We start from the raw sequence: 21,484 nt of genomic DNA, 5'->3' as shown, positions 1-21,484 counted from the left end.
TACGTTGAATTGATGACACTCTTTTCTGGCAGGGTGCGTGCTCTAGGTATTGTATTATGGTACGTGTGTCAATGTAAAGCTGGCCTGTAATGATAATCCGTGGAATAGGATCCTCAAGAACTTTGGCTTTAAATATGGGGGAATGTTTGTACCCCTCTTAATCTGCCTTTATAAAGCAGGTATGGCAGACAAAAATCTACGAGGGTTAGATTGCACCCAGGTTGGGTTCCCAACATCTTCACTTTCTGCAGCACGGTTTCGCTTCTTGAGAGGGGATTTGTGGTATCGTACATATGCGAAATTGTGATGAAAAAAGCAAACAAATACAACTATTTGGATTTGTGGAATCATGAGTGATCCTTACATAAGTAATCATCCGTCTTGAAGAGTCCAAATAAATCTATCAATATCAGCCCTAAAACAATTTAAAAGCAATCTGCACTCCTCTGGTACTTAACCCATTTTATTAGGTGTTTTGTCAAGTGTGTACCATCCCTTGTATATAGGTTGGTTGCATTCCCTGAAAGGTTAGTGATATTTATGGATTTCATTCAGAGTACAACTTTCACATTATTTTTTAGGCTTTCACAGTCTAATTCTCAGAGTCAGATTAGATTTTAATTTGCAATAGTAATCCTACAGGTTAATGTCACAATTTCGCTCTTGCTGCTTATATTTTCCGTGGGCCAACTGAACATACTTTAGGATATCGTCTATTGCAGGAATTTCTAAAGAATAATAGGTAGCAGAATCTTTTAGCTCTGTGGCCAAACATAAGCTGTCTATAAAATGGTAGGAAAAAGCATACCTGCCAAGGTTTCAAATTGCTATGTGTGACATGTTCATAATTTCAGTGCAATTTTGAGTGACATTTCATCGACTATGAGTGACACTTTTGCATGATCAAAATCAAACAATGAAGATGAGGGAAATATATAAATATTCGAAATTAAACTCATTTGAGCTAGGAGAAACTCTAAGAAGTTCTTAAAACTGTTGCAAAGTATCAAAAATTGAAGGTCACTTAGGTGTGAAAGCATGAGGAGATCGGCTTCTAAGCACCTGCACCAGTGCCCCCCAGAATCTCCAGCCCTCCCTGTGTTCTGGGGCACTCCCTCCACCCTATCGTGACTCTCTCACTCACAAGGAGGACACCCAGGTTTTTTGAATCTCTTCATGAGGTAACAGACGACACGACACTCCATACTGCTCCGATTAACCACGCGGCTCCTTCGAAACAGATCATTGTTTGTAACGGCATCTATATAAAAAATCTCCTCTACTTGCATTATTCGACATCTAAACCGCTATCAGAGCAGCGTTACCACTCATATGCAAGCTTTAGGACTACATTCCGACCTAGAATCTTTGTGCGATACGCATGCACGGCCGCATCTGAAAACACGAGTGGCGATCGATTTCGTAATAGATTCAACGTTAAAACACGCCGCCCATGTTAACTACGCAGCTTTTCTAACAGCCATCCATCTGTAGCAATAGGACATCTCTACCCACTCCGGCTTCGGCCACGCTGTACTGATTCACAACGCGGCTTTCATTTTAGATAAACGTTGATACCATGACTCCTTGTAATGAAATTCAACAGCATAAGGAGCACGCAAACCATGGAGTAGCTGTACCTCAGAGAAAGAAAACCTGGTATGAGTTTCTGACCATACTCACCTGGATTAATCCATTCTATATTATCGGAAGATACAATACAAGTGACAAGATGGTAGTGTCCTGAGGAAGACACTTTTACTGTGTCGAAACGCGTAGACATAACCATCTCCATATTGTATCACTCGACTATAGAAACAAAGAATATACATTTGTATTATATTAACTAAGAAACACTTTTTTATTGCTTTTTTAACCCATATGTCAATGAATTTGTTCATGATATTTTTATACAATTTATTAAATTGAAGTCTCTGTGCTAATTTCAGTGCCTCTTTACTTATTATTTATTTTTTCGTTTGATACTTTTCCAGTGTACATTTGTTGCCTGGGTGCTTTATTTCCTATAATTTAATTGCCCTGACCCAGGAACTGTATCCTTATCAGGGGGTCCTTGTTTTTGCTATATATATATATATATGGACACCCAGGCTACAGACACACTTTCGAATTAATGTAGGGTCTTGCCACATGTGTGAATGTGCAAGGCGCTCTGCTTCTAAACACACTACTGCACCCAAGATCTGTAGCCCTTCCTGGCTTCTGAGGTGCTCCGTCTGCCCTACCATGCCTCTTACACTTGTAAGAAGACGCCCAGGCTGCAGGCACAGGTGCAGCCTTGTGCTACAGGTGTGAATGTGCTTCTAAGCACCTCATGACACTGACCCCCAGGACCTATGGCCCTTGCCGAATCGAATCATTATCCCAGCTGGGCAAATCAACATGCTAATGTAGATGAAATGAGTATGAAACCTTTACAATAATTCGAAACTGTGAAAATATAATGGTACACATTGTTCAAATATAGCATCACTTAGATACTGGGATGCGCATGTCTTCTCATATAACATATTACCGCACTCCAAATGTGATATTTTAATATTATTTCACCAAATTGAAAATGTCTATCAACCAGGTAAGTGTATACAGTCCGAGAATGATGTAGAGGAGATGGTCTGTAGAGAAGTACGGATTACGAGAGCTGTCCCTGTAGTGCTTACAGGCTGAGGATAGAACAATCCAGGTGCTCATCGAGACCGACCAGAGAGGCACGGACAGAACTCTGCGTAAGAGCACCTAAAACTCGATGCACATTGTGCTCGCTGACGTTCAATGTAGGGCTTATGAGCAACAGTACTGTAACACGCCCGGCACCCACTGACTGCAGACTGCTGCGTGCTCGCGCGCGGCCTTTAAAGGAATTATTTAACACACACTATATTGCACTGCACCCATAAATAACTCTGACTAGAGACTCACTTACTTCACCATAAAACTTACGAGGGCAGGCTCACGCAACGCAAGACTCGCAATCACGAGAATTCGGTTTTCCCCGAGGCTCCTTGGTGACTGAGTCCAGGCAGTGACAGAGTCCTGCCTGCCGCGCTGAAACGTCTGTTCGTCTCCCTGACCAGGTACTGTTCGGGGGGTCATGGTCACTGAAACAGTCTCCGACAGTGACCTCTCTCGGCTGGCCAACAACGTGGTTTTAATTTACGGCGCCCAGCTGCGCACAAAGATAGCAGTGCAGCACGGCACGACAGCGAGGACTCCCACTCGATTTAAGTGGCCCGCCGCTTCTGCCTCACAATGTGTGCACTCTTACATTACTTCCTCCGGACGTGACGCAGACTAACGGCAAGACCTGACCAAGTTAGTGTCACATCAAGATTCTAGCCTGTGGCTGTCTCAGCCAGTTACAGCATCGTCCTGAGAGCGGCCCCCCTCCCACCCTTAATTAATTGCAACTGTGTGCAAACGGCAGGAAATTACAGCGCCAGCACCGAGGATTCGATTGTAACCGTTACATTGTAGCCGCTTAGCGCGCTGCTGTGCTCTCACTCAGCCCGCAGCTGAGAACAGCCATCATGCTTAATGTTGAATGTTAGTGTGCCTGGTGTGGATGTGGAATGACAGTTGATGAGAGAGGGCTGAGCAGTGACCATCCTGCTCCTGGTGGGGTTTTCCTCCTGTACATCTTACTTGAAATAAAGAGCTTCAAGCAACTACCTGGCCATTCATCATTTCATTCACTACACTTAACTATTTATGAACTTGAGGAGCTGCTGGCACTGGTTACAGGCAGCACTTCTCTCGGACTCGAGTCGGGAGCAGCAGGAGCCGTGCACAGGCACCGCCGGTGGCGCAAGTTTGCGAGTCTGCAAAATGAGTGACAATGCATTACAGTGCGGTGATGCGGAACACCGCACTGAAATGCGTGAGTGTCACACCCGATGCGCGATACTTGGCAGGCATGAAGAAGTAATTTCACATTTAAATTAAACTGAGGACTTTAATACAAAAATGTTTGGACTGCATAATAGAAAACTGTATAATGAATATTTCTCTAACATAGATGTCCCATAGCCTCTGCCTGGGACACTATGCTGCAGCAATTCAAACATCTCCCAGCCGATGATCCTCCCCCTCCCCACCCCCTTGACCTTCAGGGTCCACTCTCGCTATCCACGTCAGCCTTCAGCCCGCCACTACCCACAACATCTGCTCGAATAAGCTCAATTGTTACTGCACGTGCTCTTTATTGGTTGATTTCCTCTCTCCTCGTCCATTTCCACAGTTCTACCTCCATTCCCATCCCCCTACCATTTAGACTTCTTTTTTTACCTCATCGCATCTCCCCTGGATTATTTGGGGGTGCTGTCATTACAGGACCATTTTTCTTCCCCACGAGAATATAACCCTTGCTATACCTACATAGAGACCACCAGACTACAAAGGTATGACACAAAATCGTAGGCATTATCATTATGTGATTGTGCTTGGCTTTAATGAGTCCGTTTTTCTTTAATTAGCATAAATTTACAAACGAACTAACCATGATTCCGGGGACTATGTGTTGCTTTCATATCTCATGTATTTATTATCTTTTGCCTATAATTCTTTAATGGGATTTCGAATGCAGTGTACCATCAGTGTAATGTAACTACCAGATGCTCTTCTTATTCCTGGGTTCATTGATGTTACGGTTATAACTATGTATGCAAAAACCCAATACAAAATCATTTAAAATAAATAATTAATGAATATTGCTCAATATTATTTTATACCAATATCAAAAGATTTAATTCACAAATGTTTGCTAATGTTTTTATTGCTCTCACTAATTACATTTAGATTATCTCGCTGTAGTGCTAAAATGCAAGAAAATCAGTGTTGCCTTTGTAAAGATTATTTAGCAACTTTCATGCATGTTTGCAAAGATTCGTCAATGGAGCCTACACCATAGATTGAATCATGTGCAGGCCTTGATTGCTGTGGCAATAATTAAATAAAAGCACACAATATTAACTGAAGACGGGGTGCGTGACAGTTCCTTGACAGAAGGACGATCAGTTCTAATATATGTAAGACATAGGAATTACCTAGGTCCATGATTGATCGATTCATTGGTACATGTCACTTTTTCATGGTCATAGACATTGTTTTTCTAGTCATACTTCAGACAAATTAAAACATTCCTAAAATAATTATTTCAAACATTTAATTTTAGAACATCATCAATGCAACAACAGACAATAAATCCTACCTCTTTCCTTCAGAAGCTTTAAAGCTGAAGCGAAAAACGTTCTCATGCTAACACCGAAAATAAATGTCACCCTTGCCCTCCAAATAATTTACCGTGAACTTCTACGCTTAACACAATTGAAAGATTTCTAGGATGTTTATGTGAGCCTCTGACCTCTCCCAATAAAAAGAAAAAAACCTTGACCTTTCAGCAGCTCATCCCCCAAATCAAATGTGACTGTCATCCTGTTAAACTGAGTGCACAAATAGATGCTTTTCTAAGTATCTTGTTATAATTGTGTAGGTTTTGAAATCTTCTCACCTGTACGCTACCATGAAATACATCAAAAAGGTGTTATAAACAATGTTATAAACAAATAGTTATATCATTAGTCTGTGGTAAAAACGAATGAGCCATCGACACCTACATCAAATACATTCAATTAAATATGTAGTCTAACTTTGTCCTAAATTGCATAAATATAAGACAAACGACATTACCCTTTCACATGACATTCACATTTATTTATTGATCAATAATGTATTTATTTTCTTCTATTGCCATACTTTCCCATGAAGTCCAATGCATTTTGGCAGGTCAGACACTACATTTTTGGGCATATCAGAAATTCTACAATTTTAGATTTCATATATGCAATATGGATTCCACCTTTCTTGTGCACAGAAAGGCAGGGGGAGCAATAATACACCCCCAACAAGACATAAAAAAGGGGCAAATTAAATCAAATGTATTTAATGTTTGATTGATTAAAATAATTAAATAAGATAAACAAATATATTCATTACCCCCTACTTTCCCCAATTCCTCCTTAGTGGCCTAAAGAAGTGGCAGACAAAAGCATCCTATAGACTCACCTTTTGGTTAAATGGCCAGCGTAAGAGGGCGTCACTCTGTCCTTTCATCACAACAAAGAAGAGGGAGAGGTGTGTTCCTCGACCTGTTCCATCACCATTCAAGTAGATGCGTAGGCACATCTTGTAGCCATATTTGCTTGTATAGAATGCTAGGAGACGAATGCAATTTACATTCAATGGAAAAAAAAGGAAAATATTGGTGCCCATAATCTGGTTCATCTAATCTAATGTCCTTCTATTTGAAAAGAACTTACTTGCCTGTTACGTATACTCTCCTAATGAATGTTATGTAACATTACTACTAGTTAATGGAAAAACACAAATGATAGCCATCAATGTGAAAAAACACAATGCATCCCAAAGGCCTCCTCACCATATCATCACGGGTCACATCTGGACAGCTTGTGTGGGTTCCACCACTGCAGAGCAAAGGGTGCGGGCGTTTACCAACACTAGATCAGTTAATTGGCCCTGCGACTGGTTCCACTGACTCGCTAAGCATTGTTGAAGGGGAAGCATGTGAAGACTTGCAAGAGGAACAATCATGATGCAAGACACCATCATAACCAGCGGTTGCATGAAAACTTGAGCTGGTAATGAGTGGTTGGGCTGAAACTGAGCGACTATATCCTGAATATTGCGAATTCTGGCTGCATTGGGACAAGCTAGAGCTGTTTGAGTATCTAACGTAGCTCCCAGATAGGTTTGTGTAGTGAAAGGTTGGAGATGAGACTTTACCACACTTACTGTAAACCCCAGTCGATGCAGTAGCTGGAGTGTTATTTGAGTGTGCTGGACATACTTTAGGTAAGTGCTGGCTTTGATGAGCCAGTCGTCCAAGTATGGGAAGTCCTGAATGTGCGGTCATCGTAGGTGAGCAGAGACGACTGCTAGGCATTTGGTGAATACTCTGGGAGCAGTGATGATTTCAAATGGGAGCACTTTCTACTGGTAATGCTGCCCCGCTATCACAAATCTGAGATATTTGCGATGAGCTAGATGTATGGGAAAATGTGTCCTTTAAGTCTAGAGTAGACATAAAGTGATCTTGCTGTAGAAGTGGGGGCACTTGTTTAAGTGTCACCATGTGAAAATTATCTGATTGTATGTAATGATTTAGTTCTCGAGGTCCAGTATGGGTCTGAGAGAGCCGCCCTTTTTGGGTATTAGAAAATATAGGGAGTACACGCCCGACCCTTGATATTGTAGCGATACGGCTCTATGGCTCCCTTTAGTAGGAGAGACTGAACCTCTTTATTGAGGATATGTAGATGCGGTGGTAACGAACAAGTTACTTACCTTCAGTAATAAAATATCTGTAAGAAACATTAGTAATGATAGATTCCTTACCTTAGAACATGGGTACTCACAAACTTTTTCTCGGGGGACAAATTTACAGTGTGGTTTGTGTCCGAGGGCCGCACCGGTGGGGGTGGGGTCAGTGGGGAAGGGGGCGGGGTCAGTGGGGAAGGGGGCGGGGCTAGAGCAACAAAAAAAACTGCAACCATGAGGTTGATCACAGGTCCCTGCAGCGGACGCCTTCGTCCACTGAGCCACCAGACCCAGCATACACGCATCTCTCTCTCTGTCTCCCTCCCTCTCTTTCTCACTCTCCCTCCCTCTCTCTCTCTCTCTCGCACTCTGTCTCCCTCACTCTGTCTCCCTCACTCTGTCTCCCTCACTCTGTCTCCCTCACTCTGTCTCCCTCACTCTGTCTCCCTCACTCTGTCTCCCTCACTCTGTCTCCCTCACTCTGTCTCCCTCACTCTGTCTCCCTCACTCTGTCTCCCTCACTCTGTCTCCCTCACTCTGTCTCCCTCACTCTGTCTCTCTCACTCTGTCTCTCTCACTCTGTCTCTCTCACTCTGTCTCTCTCACTCTGTCTCTCTCACTCTGTCTCTCTCACTCTGTCTCTCTCACTCTGTCTCTCTCACTCTGTCTCACTCTCTCTCTTTGACTGTCTCACTCCCTCACTCTGTTTCCCTCTCGCTCAATCTGTTTCCCTCTCGCTCACTCTGTTTCCCTCTCGCTCACTCTGTTTCCCTCTCCCTCACTCTATTTCCCTCTCCCTCACTATATTTCCCTCTCCCTCACTCTATTTCCCTCTCCCTCACTCTATTTCCCTCTCCCTCACTCTGTCTCCCTCTCTCTCCTTCTCTCTCCCTCATTCCCTCTGTCTCCCTCGCTCTCCTTCCCTCTCCCTCTCTCTGAGGTCTCCCTCTCTCTGAGGCCTCCCTCTGTTTGCCTCCCTCTCTCTGCCTCCCTCCCTCCCTCTCCCTCCCTTTACCTCCCACTCCCTCCCTCCTTCTCCCTCTGCCTCCCTCTCCCCCTCCCTCTGTCTCCGTGCCTTTCCCTCCCTCAGTCTCCCTCCCTTTCCCTCTCACCCTTGCTCTCCCTCTCTATCCCTGCCATTCCCTCCCTCCTTCTCGCTCTCCCTCCCTTTGACTCCCTCCCTCCGTCTGCCTCCCTTTCCCTTCCTGCCTCTCCTTCACTTCATATGGTCTTGGTACTCTGGGGTGCCTTCCAATATCCTTTTAATGCAAATCACAGGGTACTTCATTTCTTATAATATATGGTGACTCCATCACCCTTCCCACACACTGCTTAAAGTCCTTGGGTTGTTGCACTTTCATATGAAATCGATAGTATGTTTGCTGACCTGATGAATAAAAGTCAGACCTGTACCACAAAATTAAACACACCAAAGGGCAGTTAGACTTTTTTGCAAAAAGATATTGGAATCAGTTTAATACATGTCAGATTTTTTAAAAATGTTGTAGTGCAGAAGCAATATGCATGGACAGAAACAGAGATGATATATTTTTCCATCATTTCCTAATGCACGCATGCAAACAAAATATATATATGTTGCCATAAATGTCTCCGTTCTACAGATCATCGTTCATTCAGAAAATGCGAGGTTTCGTTTTTGCATGTTTAAATTGCAGCTTTAATAATGCTCCATGTCCTCCCTTTCACCTTTGCCGCTGGCTCTGGCAGCAGGCGTGATGTCAGAGCTCAGCTGTAATAAGGCATTACAGTTGATCAGCTATGTCAGTTCTTTTTCACAGGCGACTAGAGATGTCACAAGTCGCCTACCGTATGGAAATCAGAGACACGCTTTAATAAAGGGATTCGGATTCCAGTCTCTCCTATATTATAAACGCCTTTTTAATGTTATACTAATGTTGGACAAAATGAGCGTGCGCATTAAAATCCACCCCCTGCCCCTCCCATCCTCCCCCTGAAATCTGCTCATCATAAATAAAGTGCAGGTTCTGAAATACGGCTGGCGAGTTATTATTCAACATTAAATGTGCTCATCAAAATGCTGCCTGATGGGATCGGAAAGTGGGCCCTGTCACAAAGATAGCACCAAGTAGAACCACCGACCTTTTGCAGGAATACACTCACTTCTTTGTAGGGTACTGCAGTGGGTCTACATTAGCCAGTGCACAGAGGGTGCACAACTTCAGCCAATGGTGAGTGGGGTTGCGTTACAGCTGGCAGGCTGAGGTACTTAAAATTGTATTAGAGAAAATTTATTTGCGTACCTAAACCCCAATTTTGTGGGTTATAGACGTGGCTATTCGCTAGTCAAAAAGGTTACTTTGCTTGTAAGCTGAATTTAAATGCTAAAACATCCTTAACTATCAGATTAGGCAAGCACTAGTTAACAAACTGGTGGTTGAGTATAATGCAAAAATACCCAAGGGCAACAACAGTACCTTCTCGCTCCAACAGATGTTTCAACAACTGCTCTTATTTTTCAGGAGTAAGGTTCAGAGCTTCATCTCTGCGAACAGCTCTCCCCAAGAATTGAAGAGGAATGAATTGTAATTACACCAAACGCCATAGACAGCCATCCATCACACCGCAGATTCCCCCAGGGACACAGAGGTCAAACATTGGTCACGGGCCTTACTCTGTCCCAGGTGGGACAGTGGCACCACATTACTGAAAATGCTGAAATAACATTGGGTAGGGTCGGCTTTAGCGTTAGTAGCCTCCCATTGCGAGAGCCTTTGTTGCCCCCCCCTTCCCGCCTTCTCTAAGGATGCCTTCACTATTTCCTTTCAGTGCTTCTCCTCATTTCTTTATAGCCGCACTCTCGCAATGAATTGTTATTATTACGATACCCAATCTAATGTAGGGTCACAGAGCGCTTTACATAAAACGCAAATTATTCAATATCAATGAATTCTACAAGAGAGTAAATCCTTCTCCCTCCCTTTCCCTCCCACTCGCTCTCCCTCCGTGTCTGCCTCCCTTTCTCTCCCGCCCCCCCCTCCCCCTCTCTCCCTCTGTCTCCTCACCCTTGCTGTGTGTGCCCAGTCTGTGACAGCTTCCAGGAGCAGGCCCACACACACACAGCCGCACCCGAGCTCTTGACAGATCTTAAATAGACCATTAACATGCTAATTAGGCCTTGATCACCTCTCAGCGCCCCTGCAGCCCCACTCGGACTACGGCAGGAATCGCCCGTCCCCCACAGAGCAGCAGAGTTGCCGAGTGGCGCTCTGGTTGCAGACACACTTAAAAAAAACACAAAAAAACTCGGGTACAATATTTACAAGGTCCGCGGGCCGCCAGGGAAGGCTAGCCGGGCCGCCAGCGGCCCGCGGGCCGTACTATGAGTACCCCTGCCTTAGAATTACCCCCAGGCGTCAGAATGGATTCTGAAACTTTTCGTCAGCAGTATCCCTGCTTGCTGGAAGGTGGCGTCGTGCGGCTCCACATTCGTCGTTGGTGTCGTGGTTGCCAAGATAAGGTTGCGGCAGCTACTTACACACCGTTCTCGCGCTCCAACGTCGGTTCTGTACAAGACTTTCCGCACCAGAAAATGCAGAGCCATGCAAGATACTGACCACTGGTGCCTTGAAACTAGGGCCCTGAAAGGGATGACGTTAACCCTAGAAATCAGTTCGCAGAACGGGGAGGATGGGTGGGGCGGTAAGGAATCTTTCACTACTAATGTTTCTTACAGATATATCGTTACCAAAGGTAAGTAACTTTTTCATCTGAAAGAAACACATCGTGATAGATTCCTTACCTTAGAATAGATACCCCAGCAATACCAAACCCGGTGGTGGGTCTACGTACCAAGATCACACCAGGAAGTCCTGGAGAACAGAACGGCCAAAGAAGCCGTATCGCTGGACTTGGCTGTCCAGGCAATAGTGCTTAGTAAAAGTGTGCAGCGAGGCCCACGTAGCTGCCTGACAGATGTCTTGCAGGGGGACACCACGCCCCAATGATATTGTGGCTGCCGTCACCCTGGTGGAATGGGCACGCAGCCCCACCGGAGGCTCCTTCTTAGCCAGAGAATAACAGGCTTTAATACACAAGACAACCCATCTAGAGATAGTCCGCTTGTGTATAGCCCAACCTTTTTTGGCGCCAACGTTGCCAACAAAGAGCTGGTCATCCACAAGAATGACTTGGGCCCGGTCGCCCCCGATCTTCTTCAGCACTCTGGGCAAAATTGGTATAGGCGGAAAGGTATACAACAGACCGCAACTCCACTCGCAAAGAAAAGTGTCACCTAGCGAGTGCCGCCTTGGAAATTCCAATCTGCTGACATTGCACGTTCTATTCGGTGGCGAATAGATCTCCCCACTGCCAATAGAGACCTTGCGCCACGTCCGAATGAAGACGCCATTCGCGACGCATCATGCACCTGTGACTGAGATTGTCCGCCCTGGCGTTCAATTAACCTGCCAGGTGTTGAACCACCAGGGAAATGCCCTGCTGTTCCAGCCATGTCCAGAGGCGCAGAGATTCCTGACATGGGGTCCACGACCCCACCCCGCCCTGTTTGTTGCAGTACCACATGGCAGTGGTGTTGTCTGTGAACACCTGCACTACTCTCCCTTTGACAGAGGGATGGAATGCTTCAGTGCAAGTCGGATCACCCGAAGCTCCAGAAGGTTGATATGGAGCCTGGACTCCGCCGGAGAACAGAGGCCTCTAATTTCAGTCTCTCTCATGTGGCTCCCCCATCCCAGGAGGGCGCGTCCGTCACCACTGTGTGCTCCGGTTGGGGAAGGGAGAGGTATCTGTCCTGGACCTAATTTCGGTTCATGAGCCACCACTGCAGCTGCTGTGCAGTGCCCTCCGAGATCTGGACGTAATGTGACAGGTTCCCCTGATGCTGCGCCCACTGGAACTTCAGGTCCCACTGCACAGCCTGCATATGCCACCTGGAATGAGTGACCAGCAGGATGCAGGAGGCCATGAGGCCAAGCAGCCTCAGGATCATCCTGACCAAAATCCAGGATAGAGGTTGAAAGATTGGAATCATAGACCGAACATCCTGGATTCGTTGTTCGTGAGTATAGACCCAAAAATGCGTTGTATCCAGAACCGCTCCGATGAAGAGGAGCTTCTGAGAAGGAATCAGGTGCGACTTCGGCACATTGATGGCGAACCCCAGCAAATGCAGAAGGTCGGACGTAGTCTGGAGGTGGGAGACGACTGCCTGGGGCGAGCCCGCCTTCAACAGCCAGTCATCAAGATAGGGGAAGGCTGGAACCCCTGATCTGTGCAGATGAGCTGCGACCACCGGCATCACTTTAGTGAACACCCGAGGGGCGCTGGAATGGCCAAAGGGGAGCACGGTAAACTGAAAATGCTTGTGGCCTACCGTGAACCGCAGTTAACGCTGGTGGGCCGGTAGGACGGGAATGTGGAAATATGCGTCCTGAAAATCCAACGCTACCTTCCAGTCTCCAGGGTTGAGAGCAGACAAGACCTGAGCCAGAGTTAGCATCGTGAACTTCTCCTTCCGGAGGAAGCAATTTAAGTCCCTGAGGTCCAAGATAGGACGCAGGCCCCTGTCCTTGGGCACCAGAAAGTAGTGGGAATAACAACCACGTCCTACTTCTGGTGCAGGAGCGTGCTCAATGGCCTCCTTGGACAATAGGGCCGTGACTTCCTATTGAAGAAGTGCCAAGTGATCCCCTGACATGCAGTGGTACTGGGGTGGTATGGCTGGAGGAGTAGTCTCGAAGGGGAGGGAGTAGCCCGTTTCGACTATTTCTAAAACCCACCTGTCCGAAGTGATGGTGCACCAGTGGGGGAGGTGATGGCGAATCCTGCCACTCACCGGCGTTTGATGGGCCTGAAAGACTAGACTAGGAAGGTTTTGGGGCAGTAGTGGCCGGGATGGAAGTGGACTGACCCGCCCGCTGGCACCCTGACCCGCCTCTGTAGGGCCCACGTCTGCGGCCGCGCTGAGACTGCTGCTGCTGCAGCCTATGGCTCTGAAGCCAATGTACTGGGGCGCCCTTTCCGTGGCCACGAAAGGAGCGAAAAGCAGAAAGCAGAGGAGGGCGAGTGGCCGAAAGGTCCAAGGACTTGGCCATAGCCCACGAGTCCTTAAAACGCTCCAACGCACTATCTGCCATGTTGCCAAAAAGGCAAATGCCATCAAAGGACATTCAGGGTGTTCTGGAAATCCCCCAAGAAGCCAGTAGTCTTCAGCCAGGCATGGCGGCGGATTGCCACTGTTGTGGAAATCGCCCTGCCCAGCGACTCGAAGATGTCAAGGCCACATCGTATTGTGAACTTGGCTGCATCTCTCCCCTCAGCAATAGCCTTCCAGTGCCCTGTCCGCACCTCCTCCGGACACTGAGGCAGCACTTGCACCACCATATCCCAACAGAGTGGGAATAATGGACCAAGAGGCATGCGGTGTTCACAGACCCCAGCCCTGAACTGTCGGAAGAAAAATTCTTCTTCCCAAATTGTTCCAGTCTCTTGGATTCCCTGTCCGGGGGTGCAGTAGGGAGTGCGCTCTGGGTCGTTGAGGCTGGGACAAACAAGCTCTCAGGGGTGGGGTGTTGGGAGAGGAAAATGGGGACACCCGGGGCTAGGCCATGGCGTTGGGCCACGTATATATCTACAGGAGCCCTGTGGACCTTCCACAAAGTCTTTGGAGCCATGGCCCAGCAGTCGGGGCATTCCTTGGGATCGTGGTTGCGCCCCCGGTAGTAGACACACGCGGTGCGTGTTAGTCACAGACATCATCCGATGATAGTCCCCGCAAGACTTTAAACCGGGCATCCCTACGACACCAGGAGTCGATCGACTCGAAAAAACAGAGACAAAAAGCCTAAAAAAAACTGGGGGTACCACTCTCTCCGGACCTGCGCTTGCTGGTGCGGAAAAATACAGAACTGACGTCGGCACGCGAGCGCTGTTTCTAAGTAGCTGCAGCGACGTCATCCCAACAACGCCAATGAAGGATGCAGAACAGCACAACGCTACCTTCCGAAGCGCAGGGGTACTGCTGACGAAAACTTTCCGGATCCAGTCTAACGCCTGTGGGTAATTCTGAGGTAAGGAATCTATCACTATGTGTTTCTTTCAGATATTTTGTGTGAAGGTGGAGGAATGTTTGGAGGATCTTTGGTAAGCTCCACACAATAACCAGATTGGATCATTTCTAGCACCCATTTGTCTGCAGTTATTGATTGCCAGACAGGGAGGAATTGAGAAAGACGTCCCCTGACATGTGTTGAATGATTGGGGGGAAGCTAATGCAAGTCACTGTTTGTTAGGTGGGGGGAGGTATGTGTTGTGGAACCATTACCCCTACCCTTCTCATTGTTGCTCCTGTAACCTCTGCTAAAGAAACCTCTTGAAGAAGTGGACTGATTGTGGCCTTTATATGGTGTAGAGGTATTGTCTGACAAGATACTTTTTGACCCCCCACTATAGAGGAGCGACAAAAGTAACCCCGATTGGACGGGGACTGTAGGGCTCCCATAGATTTTGCAACGTCTGTGTCCTATTTAATTTTCTCTAAGGAGGTGTCTACAATGGGAGCGAAGAGATGTTTGTTGAAAGGTGTGTTTAGAATGGAAGCTTGTCTTCAGACTTAAACCCGGAAATTCTTAATCAGGCATGTCTTCTTAATAAAACACTGGTATTAATGGCACTAGTGGCAGTGTCCACGGCATCTATAGCACACCTAATTGCCGAAATAGAGATGAGCTTCCCTTCTTGTACTAAGTCTTGAGCTTTGGATTTATGTTCATCTGGGAGAAATTGGAAAAATTGCTCTATTCCGTCCCATTGCACTCTGTCATACCTGGCTAGAAGATCCTGGGTTTTAGCAATACGCAGTGATTTGCTGCTTGGGTGGCTACTCTTTTCCCAGAGGCGTCTATTAGTTTGGATTTTTTGTCTGGAGGGGGGGCATCCCCTGACATTTGTGAGTTTGCTCGTTTACGGGCATTAGTAACCACTAAAGAATCTAATGGTAATTGGCCTTTAACAAAAGCTGGATCTGATGGTGCAGGTTTATCTTTCTTATCTGTTCTAGGGTTCAGAATGTGTGCACGAACCGTGTCTTTAAATATGCCGTCTGCATGTCTCAACAAACCTTTGAGCTTGTTGAGTGTGTAACTTGATCTTTGTGAAGAACTAAGTGTCTCAACGAGAAGGTCCTCGTCTAGGGATTCCTTATGTAATTGAACCCCATGATATTCAGAAGCCCTATTTAATAGCTCTAGACAGCCTACATTATCATCTGGAGGAGAAGGCTTTGTTGGATAAAGGTCAGGTTCATTGTCTGTGGGTGAATCAGTATTATAATCCGTCCAGGGGTCTGCAGGCATAGTATCATCTCCCCCATCAGCATCATACTGATCATCAGGGGTTTGTGGTTGTGGTGAATTAGTAGGTGTTTTCAGTCATTTTTAGTTTTGTGGGAATGGAGAAGAGTTAGTACCAAATTTTTTTTTAAAGAGGAATGTGATAAGCGTCCTTTGGTTCAGGTTTACGTTTAAGTGGCAATTTGGTGGAAATATGTCCAGTTTTAGGGTTAATAAACAGTTCTTTTTGTTTCGGGTCCAGCTTGGAAGGCGGGACATCGAAACGGGGCTCCTGTTGCGGTAATGGAGCATTTTTGTGTCTAGGTGCCAAGATTTTCGGTGGCAGTGTTTTCGGTGCCAAAGCCTTCCGATCCAAAGAAGCTTTCGATTTTATTGAAGGAGCAAGTTCCGATACTGGTTTCGGTTTCGAGGCCAAAGGTTTCAGCTTGGTTCCAGAGTGTGGCCGACTTGCTCCTGAGCCAGAGGGATTTTGTATCCACATCGGAGCCGGATTCTTAGAGGTAAACTATCTCGTCCTGTTCTTCTTTTTTCTCAGCTCCTAGTGCGTCACATGTCTCTTGTTGTGAATCTTCTCCTAAGAGGTCAGGAATGGAGCCAATGTTTGACTTTGCATTTCGTGACGTCGAGCTCAAAGGTCACAGAGAGATTTCTTCAATCGGAAAGATCTACACCCGTCGCAGTCCTGTTCGTTGTGCTCTGGGGATAAGCACAAGTTGCACACTTGTGTGAGTGGGTGCGCAGAAACTTTGCGTGGCACCTGGATAGAATTTAAATGGAGTCCGATCCATGCACAGCGAGGTGGACCGACGCGGCTAGGCCCTACTGCATTCCATGAATTTCCCGATCGAAAAGTGTTTTATAAACCGATACAATACGTGAAGAATGGATACGCGATCGAAAAAAATACTGTCGAGGGTAAGTGGATTGTGCACCGAGGGGGACCCGAGGAAAGGTTTCAAATCAGAGCGCAGCAATACACATACAAACCTAATGGCGGAAAAAATCAATCCAACAATGGAGACAATGCCTATGCGCACTATCATCGAAAGGAGGAGTCACCTTACCTCGTGACTGGAAAGGCTTCTTTGAAGAAAAACAACTTGAAAACATCCGAACCCAACACTAGAAGGCAGGAGTATGCAAAGCATGTGATCTACAGCGCACATGCCTCAAACACAATGATTCTTATCGGAAGTCTTTGTCAGATGGTTACAATTTGAAAGAACTGTAGATTTCCTGCATCCTGAGGGGCGCAAGCGTTTATATTTGAAAGTTTGAGCTTTTATGGGAGATTTTATAGATGATACTATATTCTGATCTAGGTTCCTGGACTTTGGAAATCGCTCTGCAGTCTTTTATTAAGGCAGATAAAGGGAGAGGACTTTTCATAATGTATATCGTGATATAGATTTCATACATAGGCTTAAGAATGCAGGGCTTTTTTTGCTAACAATATATCTGCCTATGGTTTATTTTCTCATGCCCTGAAAGCCACCTCTGCCTTTTGTATATTATTTATATTTAAGGAATTAGTGTTTTCATATGCCTTCTAATTTATTACGAAATCTAGGTGCAAGCTATTTCCTTGATGGGAAGGAATACCGTCCCTAGTATGAATCAAATCATAGCCACCAGGAGGAATCTAATTATATGCTCTGTAAGTACAAATCTATTTTCTAACACATTGTTTCAATTTGGAACCACTTAAAATTTGGCTTTGTGTTACAAACAAAACATTTTTCAGACAGAAGGTTACCTATTACTTAGGAGAAGTGTGGCTCAATGGTTAGAGCGGCAGACCCTGATGCAGAGGTCTAGCCCGGGACCAGGGTTCAATTCCCTGCCTCGGCGGGTCTTGGGCTCAAAATTCCACAGACCTGATAATTCTCGCCTCGGTGCCTATTCCAATCATAGAGTCCCACTCTGCAACTCTGGGCAATAGCTTGCTTAATCTCCACAACGGCCCCCACAATGCTAAGGATGCCTGGCCTCCACCATAGGGGTGCCCAGGAGTGGACGCCTCACAGGGAAAGCCAGGATGGGTTCCACAGCGGTATTCGTACAAGCGCCTTGAGACCCTTGCGGGTGAGTAGTGCGCTATACAAGTATCAATTTACAATTTACATTTATTACAATAACTAATACATGTATCTTCCAATGACCGGCTACATGGAAAAGTCACTTTCCGCACAAAGGCACAGGATATTGAAGCCTTCATGTCAACAGTTTTCCCAAAACAGCCTTTTGTAGCCTATAAGGAATCTTCCCGTTGTGCAGGAGCATATACATTTGATGTATGCTAACATCGAAGGTCTAAGTCTACAAACATCAAGAAGAAATCATTGCAATATGAAACAAATGGAAAAAGTACCTGATGATTTAGGTACTGCTCTTTAACGAAGTACTTTGTCAAAGGTGTATCTTTAAAATGCAGTGTACATTAAGGATTGCAGGCAGTGTGGGAAAGGAAGCAAACGAAACAGGCACATCAGAGAAGTGACAGAAAGTATAGGGGAACTCCGAACAAAGTGTTTTAAGGGAAAAACAGATTGGTACACTGCAAAAATCGATTCTCTATAACAAAATAATGGCTGATTTTGGAAATTTCAAATACTTCAAGTAAAATATCACAGCCAGAGACGTCTTCAGAATAGATGACTAAGTACTAAGTATTTTGGTTTTTTAAAACATCTGATCAATAATTCTCTTTTTCGTAAGTACACATCATAAATTGAGGTGCAGTATGGAAGAGTACTTTTACCTCGGTAGTGCTGCGCACGTCCGCTGGCCGACGCGGCCCTGCCCACTCGTTCAAACCGCCGCATAGTGGCAGAATTTGCGCCGCGGTTAAAGTACTCTTCTGTAATTGCATTTATATAGTGTTCACTTGTTATGATGAGTTGTTCAAGCACCCAAAGTTAGAGGTTAATCCAGTTACTGTGATTATTGGGATTAGTCTTGTGCTCTCATGCAGACCATTACATGTATTTACTCCAGTTTATTTACGGTAAATACATAGGGTTAGATATGCTCATTGGTGGGGGATATGTGAGTTCATGCAGCCAGCGCGACCTGCGGACACTGTATGCTGCGAGGACGGAGTGTGCAGACAGCAATGAAAGGGCGCAGATCAGCGACCGGCCGAAAACTACAAAAGTAAGCAATCGCCGTAAGCGCCTGAGCTGTACTGAGAAAGGCGGGTGAAAGCAGGCATTATGGCGGCGCCAAGGTCCGTATGATAGCGGGTACACACAACGTTGGGTCTACGTGGGGCACTAACAGAAGTAACCTCGCCAGGACTGTCGAACACTCTAATAGATCGCTGAAATAAAGGAGGGAGGCAATCATAAAACGGACTCTGAACCTCTGGGGCAATAAAACTTACTTGTCGGATACGGCAGGCAAGATGGCGGCGCCCGTAGAAAAATGAAGATGCATAAAATACACTGCGCGCACTGCGGTATTGGAGAGTGTGGAGACTGACTGTTGGCGCTGAGACCGGAGCTTGCCAAACGCGAGGCTGCACACAAAGGACACCGGGTGCCTGCTTGATCACTAGGTATAGACGCACATAGTGGACCTCAGGGAGTGCTGGCAAGTAAAATGGTGGCAATAAGATCCAAAGCATAACGAGCCCACACAACGCTGTGCTTCACGTGGCATTCATAAAATAACAACCGAGCCGGGGGGGCACTCACTCTCCACCATCACTGGAGTAAATGAGGGTGACTACTGCACAGCTGACCCCGTCGACCAAAGAAGGAGAATGTACTAAACGGCGCGCAATGTAAAGAACGGCTGAGGGACGAAACTAACTGATAGCGCTGACACCGAGGCTTAACAGCAACACGAACTTCACACGTTGAGCCCAGGGCAGATGGTCGGACAGTGGGCTTCGACTTCTACATACCATACTTTGGGAAAGGTCAGGCCAGTAGACCGGGAGCAGGGCTGCAACAAGGTGTACCACTCCTCAGACTACCAGAAACATCACATACTGCTGACACGCAAGGAATGCTGCAGGTGTAGTCGGTGGTGAGAACCGGAGGTGGGAACGACGGAGTACCCAGGAGAGGGGGGGGGCCAGAATACTACGTACACCCCCCGCACAGACATACAATCAGTGCTACCCACCGCTTTTCGCAACTACCACAACACAGTGCGGTAAAGATACTCTCGCCGCTGCGAAAGTGGAGTGACGCCACGCCAACTGACAGCAAGTTGTTCGGTGACCGACGCTAATTGAGGGCATGTAACATGCGATAATTTGGAACATTTCGCATCACGCACTTCACACCCACAGCAGTGGGAAAAGCAGCGGACCACGCGCTTCCAGGGACAAACCTAAAGGGATTTTCTCTCTCTGCAGCAAGGACATGATTAACACACGAGGGTAATCACCCAACCGTTGCTTTGGACTGCCTTTCTCCCCCCGGACTTGCAGCAGCACTCTTCCTGGACTTTCAGACTTAGACCTCTGTGTTCCCCGCCACTTTCTCTCTATGACTCACTTCTTCTTCTACCTTTCTACTCCGCCTTTTTAGCGATCTCTCACCTCCCCCTCTCTGTCCTAGTGACCTCTCTATTGTCTCTCCTGATGCCTACTTGTGACTATCTGCTTCCCTCTCTGGTTTGTCTCACTTTCCTGCCCTTCTCTGTCCCTCCCTTGGCGATGTGACTTTAAAACCAGTCTTATCCCCTCCCTATGTATATAGAGATAACTCTAATTACTAGTATATACAGTTGATGTGACTTTTAGAGTATATCCTTGTGTACCCGTCATGACTTCAAACAAGTATGTATATATATATGTATATAGGGATAACTCTAATCACTAGTATAGGCAGTAGACCTTTGTACCATCTACCATTCCTATGTGACTCTTAGAGTATATCCAGTCATATCCCTTCCCTAGGTATATAGAGATAACTCTAATCACTACTATATGCAGTAGACCGTTGTGCTCTCTACCATTCCTATGTGACTCCATTTGTATCCCTTCCCTATGTATATAGCGATAACTCTAATCACTGTAGTTGACTCTTATCACTAGTGTTCGTAGTGTACCTTAGTACTCTCTACCACCCCTATGTGACCCTTAGGCAATAAATCACCGCCTGTGCCTTCAGATGCCCACGAGGCCCCTGCAAGATAAGACTCCCTCACAGCAACTCAGGAACTGGGCTAGCTTAAAACGAAACTGCCCTCCCTGCTCACAAAACCACAATAATAAAAAGAGGACTACTGTCTCTTCTCCTCATATGGGGCGGCCATCTTTGCCTAGTCTCTCTCTCGGGTGGATAGCCGGGGTTTACACTCATGTGTTTACACCATTTTCTGGATAGAATGTCTACCTTCTTATATGGCAATACTATATCTCTAGTTGTACTATGTTCACTAGCAACTCCGTCATGACTTCAAATAAAGTAGTTGTAAAGGGTCAGCTGAAATTCCAGGAGCCTAGTCCCGACAGGCCGACGATTTCGAAGGGCTGGAAGAGGTCCCCCACTACACGGTGGAGGAGGGCACTGGACATTCCAGGAGCCTAGTCCCGACAGCTCGACGACTTCGGAGGGCTTGAAGTGGTCCCCCGCTACACGGCGGAGGAGGGCACTGGACATCGAATGCTGTCTTATTTAAAGCGCTTTGATAACCTATTCGGTTCAAGTTATTGAAATGTGCAACGTAACTGATTCTATGTAAACTGCTGTGTTAACATGTAACGAAACTTGTGCTATGTAAAGCGCTCTGATAACCTAATCGGTTCAAGTTCGCGCTAT

The 21,484-nt window shown here is 46.2% G+C and overlaps 1 protein-coding gene across 2 annotated transcripts in view; it reads right to left on the bottom strand.

The window, feature by feature from the left end:
• TRAF2 (TNF receptor associated factor 2) overlaps positions 1-21,484 on the bottom strand; it is a 500,022-nt gene that overhangs the window by 39,404 nt on the left and 439,134 nt on the right. For both annotated transcript variants that reach the window (XM_086921177.1, XM_086921176.1), the window contains one exon: positions 6,082-6,230. In XM_086921177.1, the coding sequence (XP_086777303.1) occupies positions 6,082-6,230 (149 nt within the window). The remainder of the gene's footprint in view (positions 1-6,081; positions 6,231-21,484) is intronic.

Source organism: Lissotriton vulgaris, chromosome 5 (genome assembly GCF_964263255.1).
Source record: "Lissotriton vulgaris chromosome 5, aLisVul1.2, whole genome shotgun sequence".
NCBI classification, from domain to species: domain Eukaryota; kingdom Metazoa; phylum Chordata; class Amphibia; order Caudata; family Salamandridae; genus Lissotriton; species Lissotriton vulgaris.
This window is presented reverse-complemented; position numbering and strand designations above follow the sequence as displayed.